Here is a 9962-nt window from a genome sequence, read left to right as displayed (position 1 = left end):
GACAGGGTTCACCGCTTTTAGCAGGATCGGTCTCGATCTCCTGGACCTCGCTGATCCACCTGCCTCGGCCCTCCCAAAGTGCTGGGATTAGCCAGCATGAGGCCACCGCCGCCCAGCCCTTTTTTTCTTTTTTTGAGATGGAGTCTCACTCTGCTCACCCAGGCTGGAGTGCAGTGGTGCGATCTCGGCTCACTGCAAGCTCTGCCTCCCAGGTTCACACCATTCTCCTGCCTCAGCCTCCTGAGTAGCTGGGATTACAGGTGCCCACCACCATGCCCAGCTAATTTTTTGTATTTTTAGTAGAGATGGGGTTTCACTGTGTTAGCCAGGATGGTCTCGATCTCCTAACCTTGTGATCCACCCACCTCGGCCTCCCAAAGTGCTGGGATTACAGGTGTGCACCACGGCTCTCTGCCAGGAGGGAGATAATTTTTCACAACAGGATAATGTGCCTTAGACAATCAAGTGCTGTCTACATTTCAGTGCAGATTCTTGGAGTTATTTCGAAGTTTCTTCTGATTTGATCTAGAAGAACAAGGCTGGGGCAAGATTATCTAAACCTGAAATCATGGCCTCAGGAATACCTTATGCCAAGTCTTGGGATGTGGGTTTTGGTATAAGCAGCTCTCTTCTTTACAACTGCTTTGCTGTTTGTGAGGTCAGAACAGGAGCCCTCTTTCTCAATGACGATTAAAATAAAACTTCAGGGTAAAGTTTTTGAATCTTAGCAACACATGGAAACATATATCCTGTTGCCAAAAAAATTTTAATTGCCTAATCCAAACCAGAATATTTAGATCAACTTGTATACTGTATCTTATCTCTGATGTACTATCTCTGGTCCTCAGCATTATTCTTCATAAAACCAAATACCCACTTAGTTGCTGAGTGGCTAGATCTAAGAGGAAGCTTTTCTGCCTTTAAAGGGATGGCCTTTGAGTAATTGAGCAGACAAAACATTGTAATGTGAAATATTTGTAAATCACTGGTCAGCTCTAGTCAACCTCTTGGTGCTTTTGTTTCCTCTGGTCCCAGATGTGTCTCCTGGCTCTGGAAAGGGAGAGGCCAGTAGTAGCATCAGAAAAGGGAGCAACTAACCAGAAAACACCTAAGTTATGAGGTTTGTACTTTTCCTGATTTAGAGAAAGTCCATATCTCAGGAGATAAACAGCTCTGGCTGCAGCTCTCTGGAGTAATCCCCTGAAATGGTGCCAGAGGGAGCATGTAGGGTAGCCAAGATTCTGACTCCTTGAACCATGGTCTAGCAAAGCCCTCAGACCCTGCATGAGAGCGCTTCCTATTTGTAAAATACTCTTGGGATCTCTCCAGTGAGGCTTGGGGGCCAGATCAGCCCCATTCCCAGCTGGGACTTGCAGAGCTCCTCTGAGAGATTGGACCTTCGCATTCCTTGAGATGGACGTTCACATTCTCTACCTGCCGGGCCCTCACCGAGCCAGCCCCACTGCCTCTGCCGCCCTTCTCACACACACAAGCCTGCTGCCGCAGGTGCCAGAGCATTCGGTCAAAGCAGGGTGCCACAACCACAGAGCAAATGAGGGAAGTGGGGCCGAGACACAAACATCCTGTCCTAATGACATCAAGTGGCTCCAGGGCCACTTGAGAATCGGGGTCACTGCCCTATGACATACACAAATGTCTCATCCCTCTAGTCACTGCCAGTAAGAGGGCATTTTCTCCTGTGTCCATGGATTGAAAAAGTGCCATCCTTTGGCTTGTGATGTCAGTGACAGGAGACAGTGACTGGAACACTCCGCTGCTGACCGGATGAGTAGGGATATGCCGAGCAGAGGCCAGGCAGGAGTTCTGCTGAGGATGAAGTGAGCGCAGGCTCGCAGGGCATTCCATCTCCTTCAAGGCACCAGTTTAAGAGAGAGGGACTGAATGAGGAGCACAGAGCTGGAGCTCCCTCTGTTCAGTCCACCCCATCTTTCCAGGACTCTCCCTTGCCCAGCTCTGTTTTTCTTTGCAGGACTTGGGGGTTCTTGGGCCAGGTCTCTCATCTTGTGTATGATCGCTTCCAGCTAAAGATCTCCTCCAGGTTGGAAGAGGAAGAGACCTCTCGCCTCTGCAAGGCTCCCCCGCGACGACGGCTCCCAAGGAAGGAAGCTCTGTGCCTGCTCAGCCCTTTCATCCTCTCCTCCATTCGGAAGAACTCAGTCAAGGCCCGGAAGGACTCCAAGATGACCTCGTGGCTCCAGGCTGGCAAGGGCTCCTGGCGCAGGAAGCCACAGTGGCCTCCGTGGCGACTGAGCAGGAGGAAGAAGTAGGGGTTGCTGTGGAAGAGTTCAGTGGTCAGAGTGTGGTCTGGGGGTCCACACACGGGGTCGTCAGCACTGCAGATACATAGCACAGGCACGGCCGCCTCGTCCACATCCCGGAGGGGGTCGTTGCGGTCCCAGTAGGTATCCCAGCTGATGGGGAAGCTTTTGGTGTGGCAGAAGAGAGCCTCCTCAAACTCTCGAAGGGAACGGCTCCTGAACAGTCTGCTGGTGTCCACAGTGTCCTCCAGGGCTGTGGCATACCTGGCAGTGAGTCGTTGGGTGGGGAAGGTGGGAAAGAGAGGGAAGAATGAGAACATCAGGTGACAGCAGATGAGATAGAGAGACAGTCCGCAGGCCAGATCTGGCCACAGAAGCTTTCTTTGGCCATTTAGGGCTTTGAAAAAATTTCATTTCATGGCCGTCATTTAAAACTAGATGAGGCTGGTTGTGGTGGCTCACACCTGTAATCCAAGCACTTTGGGAGGCCAAGGTGGGTGGATCGTTTGAGTCCAGGAGTTTGAGAACAGCCTGGGCAACATGGCGAAAACCCATCTCTAAGAAAAAAAAAAGAAAAAAAAATTAGCCTGGTATGGTGGCTCAAGCCTATGGTCCCAGCTACTCAGGAGGCTGAGGTGGGAGGACTGCTTGAGCCTGGGAGGTCAAGGCTGCAGTGAGCTATGACTGTACCATTGCATTCCAGCCTGGGTGACACAGACCCTGTTTAAAAAAATAAACAAAATAAAATAAAATAAAATAATAAAATCAGCCAGGCACGGTGGCTCATGCCTGCAATTCCAGAACTTTGGGAGGCTGAGGTGGGTGGATCACAAGGTCACGAGATCGAGACCATCCTGGCCAACATGGTGAAACCCCAGCTCTACTAAAATACAAAATTAGCTGGGTGTGGTGGTGCACACCTGTAGTCCCAGCTACTCGGGAGGCTGAGGCAGGAGAATCGGTGAACCCAGGAGGCAGAGGTTGCAGTGAGCCGAGATCGTGCCACTGCATTCCAGCCTGGTGACAGTGAGACTCTGTCTCGATAAATAAATAAATAAATAAATAAATAAATAAATAAAATAATAAAATTAGAAGATTTCACATAAAATGCAGGTGTCTGGCTTCTCTAGGGAAGTGGGAAGATCCAGCCACATGGGTGGGCATTTCTCAGCACAGCAATGGGTTCCTCCTCCCTCCTTATATGAAGACGGTGCCCACTAGGCCTGTCATTCACAGCATCACTGCACCTGCCTATGTGCCCTAGGGGCAACATTTGACCTCACAGCTGCTGACAGTTCTCCTCCTAACCGCAAATTCTGGCCCTCTGTAGAGAACTTGCTATGACCTGTAACCTCCTGAACTGCTCCTAGAAGAACTTGTTGGCTCAGAGTATCCAAACCAGCAGGTGACACGTCTGCTAATCATTCACATTTGACTTTAGGTTGCATTGTTTTTATTTTTGTTTTTTAAACTAACATCCTGTCCTGGTAATGTCACATGAGTGTGATGTTGATTGGGTATAACTGGGGTAGATATTCCTACAGAGTGTGCTGCCTGGCAGAGGAAGCAATTGAGTCTGTAATTTACTGGGTGGATTCCTAAATGGGGGCCTCAGAGCAACTGCTTTGGGTAACAGAGAACATCTATGCTGTTTCTAGCCCCCTGGAGAGGGTTTGGCATTCTGACAAGGAGGCCAGGATGGGCAGCTCCGTCTTTTGAGTAGCTCAATCCAGCCTCAGTTGAAATTAGATGTTCATCTCTGACCAGGCACAGTGGCTCACACCTGTAATCCCAGCACTTTGGGAGGCCAAGACAGGTGGATTCCCTGAGTCCAGACATTCAAGACCAGCCTGGACAACATGGCACAATCCCATCTTTACAAAAAATACAAAAATTAACCGGGCATGGTGGCATGTGCCTATAGTCTTAGCTACTCGGGAAGCTGAGGTGGGGGTCTGACTCCCACATCCCAAGTCTTTCTGCTACACCACACTGTTGCCATAATGACTTCGACCTCATTCTGCCCTCTCCTAAGAAGAAGCCAGAGTGCAGGCTGGGAATGTCACCTGAGCCCAGGAACTCAAGGCTGCAATGAGTGGTGATCCCGCCACTGCACTCCAGCCTGGGGGACAGAATAAGATCTTGCCTCAAAAAACAAACAAACAAACAGCTGGGCACGGTGGCTCACACCTGTAATCCTGGCACTTTGAAAGCTGGGGCAGGCGGATCACTTGAGGTTAGGGGTTCCAGACCAGCCTGGCCAACGTGGAGAAACCCTGCCTCTACCAACAAATATATTAAAAATTAGCTGGGCTTGGTGGTGCACGCCTGTAGTCCCCAGCTACTTGGGAGGCTAAGGCAAGAGAATAGCTTGCACCCAGAAGGTGGAGGTTACAGTGAGCCTAGATCATGTCATTACACTTCAGCCTGGGTGACAGAGTGAGACTCTGTCTCAAAAATAAATAAATAAATAAATAATTTTAATAAATGCCTATATACATGTGTGTGTGTATATGTCTGTGTGTGTATATACATATATATTTTTTTGAGACAGGGTGTCGCTCTGTCACCCAGGCTGGAGTGTAGTGGCCTGACCAAGGCTCTCTGCAGCCTTGAACTTCTGGGCTTGGGTGATCCTCCCGTCTCCACCTCCTGAGTAGCTGGGACCACAGATGCATGCCACCACACCCAGCTAATTAAAAAAAGAAATTTTTGTAGAGACTGGTTTCCCTATGTTGCCCAAGTTAGTCTCAAACTCTTGGGCTCAAGTGATCCTCCTGCCTTGGCCTCCCAAAGTGCTGGGATTACAGGCAGGAGCCACTGCACCTGGCCTCAAATGCTACCATATTTCTGATTCCTGTCACCTCCAGGCTTAGAGACTGTGAGTAAACATTCTGGGCAGATAATCGTTTGCAGTGGTATCCAGAATGCTCTTTGCTGAGTTGTCAAGCTGTGGGCTAAGTGGTAAATGTCAGGTATCTCTGCTGTCGTGGGCCAGGTGCTCAAATTGCCAGGATACAGCCCGGGGTGCTGAGATGAGGCAAGGGGCTGGGGCAGGAGTCCCTGCTCTAGCACAGTAATACCGATGACCTTTAAACCCGCTTCCCCGGTTCTGTCTAGATTACAGGATTTGGAAGGCTTTGGAAGATGTGTTCAGAGAACTTTGCCCAAACTAGCCCACGCCTGTTTGTTCCAATGCTATGCATAGCTGTTTCTGTTTCTTAGCCAGCTCAGGCCCTCTATTCCTTCCATGCTGGTCTGCAGCCTCCGTTACCCACCTGCTGAGAGTGATCTTCTGGTGGAGCAGAAAGCCCCGCTCGTAGGGCCAGGGTAGGCCGGTCTCGAACCACTCACGGCAGCGCAGCACGGGCGAGATGCAGGCGGCGCCTGTCACGTAGCTGGAGGAGCCGCACTCGCCCAGGTAGGACAGTAGCAGCGCCGAGCCCGAGCCTTCACTCACCGCGAACAGCGGCGCCGCCGGGTGTCGGAAGCGGATGTATGTGACCGCCTCCTTGAGGTCGGACGGGTCCCCGAAAGGCTGCAGCCGGGGGCTGACCAGTGGGCAGCCGTGGTGGCCGCGACGATGGAAGATGACGGGGTAGTAGAGGCCGGCGGCTCCAGGGCGAAGCAGGCGAGGCCGAAGCACGTTGCGGGTGAGGCGACCCCACGCATTGGGGATCACCAGAAGCACCGCAGGAAGGCCCCCGGCGCTGGTGATCCGGCGGCCCCTAACACAAGGTCCCACCACCCAGTCCAGGGCCACTAGCCCATCGTCCGCCAACTGCAGGTACTCCCGGGCCAGCTCAGGCCCAGGCACCACGGGCAGGATGAAGTGACAGAGGGTCTGCACGTGGGGCCCGGAGAGCCAAGAGCGCGGGCCGGGCTCCAGCACCGCCGAGCGCCGCAGCGCGCGCAGCAGGCACTGGGCCAGGGCCGACGGCTTGCAGACAAGGCTGCACCCGCCCGGCAGTGGTTCGCTCCCGTCACTGAACTGGTCCGCGGGGCCTCCGCCGTCCGCCTCCTCGTCGTCCCGGTCTTGGGCCCCCGGCAGGGTCCTCTCTCCGACGGCGCGCCCCCAGGGTCCCCGGAGCCGCGGGCCAAGCAGGCCGAGCAGGGCGAGCACAGCCAAGATGAGCGCGAGGGCGGCGCCCCACGGCGGCATGGCGAAGCCAGAGAGCCCGGGCGGGCGGCGGGCGGCAGGGCCGTCTACTTCACGAGCTCCGCGCTTTGCCCGCGGCTCCACCCGCCGGCGGCGGCTGCCCAGGGCCCTCCCGCGCGGGCGCGCTCTGGATTGGCCGTGGCCCGGCAGAGGCAGCCAGTTCGGGCCCGGCTGCCCTCGCCCGGCCCCCACCTCTGCCCCGGCCCTTTGTACAGCAATTGCAACAAGTGGGAGCAGAGGGTGAGAGGAGCCGCTGCCACCAGGGAGGGAGGGCACGCCGGCAGCCGGAAGGGAGTGGGGAGGGCACGAGCCGGGGAGAGCGGTGTTGGCCATAGAGACGTGGGGAGACTGGAGGCCGAGGCTTGGGGACCAGACTGTCATCAGAGTCTTCTGCTAGACCCTGTGCGCTGTGCCCTCAGAGGCCGATGAAAAGAAGCAGAAGGGAGAGGTGAGTAAGTCGCAGCTCCGGGCGCCGGCTCCCGGGCCCCGGTGGGGCGGCGGCCGCGCGCTCTGCCCTCAACCGGCCCCGCTCTCCCCAGTCCAGCCCCGCAGCCCCGCAATAACTTGGCTGGGCGGGGTCCTGCACCGGGCCAGCGAGGGCGGGCACGGCGTCCGAGCCGCTGGCGGGAGGCTGCCGCTACCCTGCCTGCATCAGTGCGGGCCCCGCGGACTCCTGGCCCCTGTCCCGGCGAGCTCGGGGCTCCACGTAAAGGAAATCTTCAGCCCGGGAGGAGCTTTCCCAGAAGGAGCAGCCCCACGCCTCCGAGAGTCTGTCGGAGAAAAGGACACACTCGGGCGCCCTGCGACAGGGATGCCCGTCCGACCTACAAGGAACGCCTCGTAAACCGGGGTGCATGGGAGACCAAGGAAATAACACGTTCTCGCTGTTTCCAAGCTTTGGGATGGGCATCTCGACCCCTCGCTCTCTGCCCACGTTTTCCCCCCAAATCCTGGAGAGGGAACCAGAACCAGCGCCCCGCTGCGGGGCGGGCCGGGCCGGCCAGCGCACCTCCTGGGGGTGAGGCCTGTGGCTTCGCCATCCTGCGGCGACCAATCTCTTTCTGGACGTGCGCCCGCCACCGCTGGGCGACGGCGGAGGTGGGGAACACAGCAGCCTCTCGGCCGGCTCCCGCCTCCCGGGGCTTCTGGGTCTGGAGACTCTGGGGAGCGGAGACACCCCCAGAGGTTCCTCCGGGTTCGGACCCTATTTGCGAGGGCGGGAGTGGGGTGGGCCGACGGCGAAGCTCCAGAGGTGGGACCTTCTCCCTTCAGCAGTTCCTCCTGCTTTAATGATTCTGCCCCTCTTCTCGTTGCAGGTCACACCGACAAATCTGAAGCGGGTTTGCCAGAGGAGTGTACCCGTCTCCCTGGCCTGGGCCACCCGGTCCACAGGGATCCCATTTCCGGCCCTACACCCCGCTCCACGATCCCATACAGGCGCTGCAGCTGTGTTCTGCAGGCTGCAGGGACGCGCTGAGACGAATCCCCGGACGAGGCAAGGGGCCCCCGCCTGCCCTGCTGAGACTTACGTTCTGACCGGTCTCACACGCTTAACTTTTCCGGCTTCAGGTTTAGGACGCGTGCGCGCACGCTCCGCTGCTGTGGGCGGGCATTGGGGCGGGGCGAGACCGGGGGCCCACTGTCAGGGGAGGGGCGCGCGCGAGCCCAGGGCCTACGGACGCGCGGGCGGCGCGGGCGGCGCTGGGGCTGGAGGGGCGGGACGCGCGCGCTCTCTCGCTGGCAGGGCGGCGGGCCCGGCCTGGGGCCGCCTGGGATGGCGCCTACTCCGCCTTCGCCCCAGCTGCTTCTCTTGGCAGCCCTTGCGAGGCTCCTGGGTCCCAGCGAGGTAAGGTGACCCGCTCCTGGGAAGGCCTCGGCCCGGGAGCTCAAAGCGCTTTGCCAAAAGTTCGTCCTGGAAGGAGTGGCGCGCCGAGGGGGACGCGGAGTTCTTCCGCTGGCGGTCTGGGCCTGGGGAGGGAGAGGGCAGGGCCTCGTCATGTCCAGCGCCCCAGCTCTGCGCTTTGGACCCACAGGTGATGGCTGGGCAGGCGGAGGAGGCGGGAGCCCATTGTCCCGAGGGCTTGTGGCCTCTGCCCCCGCAGGTAGGAGCCCTGAAGGGCCCAGGGAGAAAGGGGTGTGAAAGGCTAGCCCAGTCCCGCTCAGTTCTCTCCGCACCCTCCACAGTCACCATCTGGGGACCTCTGCAGGTTCCTCCGTCCTCAGTAGCCAACTTCTCCATCCCAGCCTGGCGCTTGGGGCCTGCCGTCCCCGCCCTACCGCACACACACACGGAGTCCCCCAGCTGCCCTAAGCTCTGTTCTTTCCCCATGTATAGGTGTCACCAAGAGTGACCTACACACAAGTGAGCCCAGGACAGGTGAGTACAAGCAGGGGCCCACCCTTGGTGTCCACGCCTGGAGACAGGAGCTCTTAGCAGGCTTCCCCGCCTTTTCTGCTGATGGGCCCCATTCCTTACCACTTCCCTCAGGCAGAGGCAGGGCTCTAGTTCTCCGCCCCACCTCCAAGCCCAGGACAGATGGCTCAAAGACAGTGAGCCATAGGCCTGTCATCTGCAATGCTGTGTCAGGATGCTGTTGGGTAGCTGGCTTTGTGGACAAGTGGCTGTGAGTGGAACTCTCTCTGAGAGTAGCTGGAAAAAGCCCAGGCTCCAGCTCCCTGAGGGGACAGCGGGAAGTCTCCTGACTTTGTGGGCCCCAGTTTTCTGTAGGAGAGGGTATGAATTTTGTCTCTACCTGTGAGCAGCAAGGGAGGGTGTGTGCCAGCACCAGGGACAGTACAGAGCTGCAAAGTGGAAGGAGTGTGCCTCTGGTTCCCAGGCTCCACACTGCGGGCTCAGCTTCCGTGGCAGCCTCTCCATCTTCATTGCCAGCTCCTCTGATCTTTCCTTTGAAATACTTATTATTATTATTTATTATTATTATTTGAAATGGAGTCTCACTCTGTCGCCCAGGCTGGAGTGCAGTGGCACTTACTGCAACCTCTGCCTCCAGGTTCAAGCAATTCTCATGCCACAGCCTCCTGAGCAGCTGGGATTACAGGCGTGTGACCCCTACCTCATCTAATTTTGTATTTTTAGTAGAGACGAGGTTTCACCATGTTGTCCAGGCTGGTCTTGAGCTCCTGACCTCAAGTGATCTACCTGCCTCAGCCTCCCAAAGTGCTGGGATTACAGGCGTGAGGCACCATGCCTGGCCTGAAATACCTAACTTAAATTGGCCGGGCACAGTGGCTCATGCCTGTAATCCCAGCACTTTGGGAGCCTGAGGCAGGTGGATTGCCTGAGGTCAGGAGTTCAAGACCAGCTTGGCTAACATGGTGAAACCCCATCTCTACTAAAAATACAAAAATTAGCCAGGCGTGGTGGCACACCCCTGTAATCCCAGCTACTGGGGAGGCTGAGGCAGGAGAATTGCTTGAGCTCGGGAGGCAGAGGTTGCAGTGAGCCGAGACCGTGCCACTCTACTCCAGCCTGGCCGACAGAGCGAGACTGTCTCAAAAAAAAA

At 56.7% G+C, this 9962-nt stretch overlaps 2 protein-coding genes across 7 annotated transcripts in view; one reads left to right on the top strand and one right to left on the bottom strand.

Moving 5' to 3' along the window:
• Positions 1 to 747: 747 nt before the first annotated feature.
• ABHD15 (abhydrolase domain containing 15) lies at positions 748 to 6844 on the bottom strand. Its single transcript, XM_017855128.1, has 2 exons — positions 5558 to 6844; positions 748 to 2543 (listed from the first exon to the last, which is right to left on the bottom strand). The coding sequence occupies exons 1-2, from the start codon at positions 6817 to 6819 to the stop codon at positions 2018 to 2020; spliced, it is 1788 nt and encodes a 595-aa protein (XP_017710617.1). The 5' UTR covers positions 6820 to 6844; the 3' UTR covers positions 748 to 2017.
• Positions 6845 to 7844: 1000 nt separating this feature from the next.
• Positions 7845 to 9962, top strand: part of TP53I13 (tumor protein p53 inducible protein 13) — a 5180-nt gene continuing 3062 nt past the window's right edge. For 2 of the 6 annotated variants that reach the window (XM_017855130.1, XM_017855129.1), the window contains exons 1-3: positions 8120 to 8284; positions 8472 to 8540; positions 8774 to 8815. In XM_017855130.1, coding sequence (XP_017710619.1) covers positions 8213 to 8284; positions 8472 to 8540; positions 8774 to 8815 — 183 coding nt within the window. In that variant the 5' untranslated portion in view covers positions 8120 to 8212. Of the gene's footprint in view, positions 7934 to 8119; positions 8285 to 8471; positions 8541 to 8773; positions 8816 to 9962 lie in introns of those variants that run through there. The other 4 variants (XM_017855134.1, XM_017855131.1, XM_017855132.1 and 1 more) reach the window with 3 other exon arrangements.

The sequence above is a fragment of the Rhinopithecus bieti genome, unplaced genomic scaffold, assembly GCF_001698545.2.
Source record: "Rhinopithecus bieti isolate Rb0 unplaced genomic scaffold, ASM169854v2 scaffold_38691, whole genome shotgun sequence".
Classification (NCBI taxonomy): domain Eukaryota; kingdom Metazoa; phylum Chordata; class Mammalia; order Primates; family Cercopithecidae; genus Rhinopithecus; species Rhinopithecus bieti.
This window is presented reverse-complemented; position numbering and strand designations above follow the sequence as displayed.

Bases quoted from the DNA above. Each gene is read 5' to 3' on its own strand.
- ABHD15 (XM_017855128.1), bottom strand. From the start codon at position 6,819: ATGACAGTCTGGTCCCCAAGCCTCGGCCTCCAGTCTCCCCACGTCTCT. The intron at 2,544-5,557 runs GTGGGTAACGGA...ACTCACTGCCAG, and splicing joins CAGAAGATCACTCTCAGCAG to GTATGCCACAGCCCTGGAGG.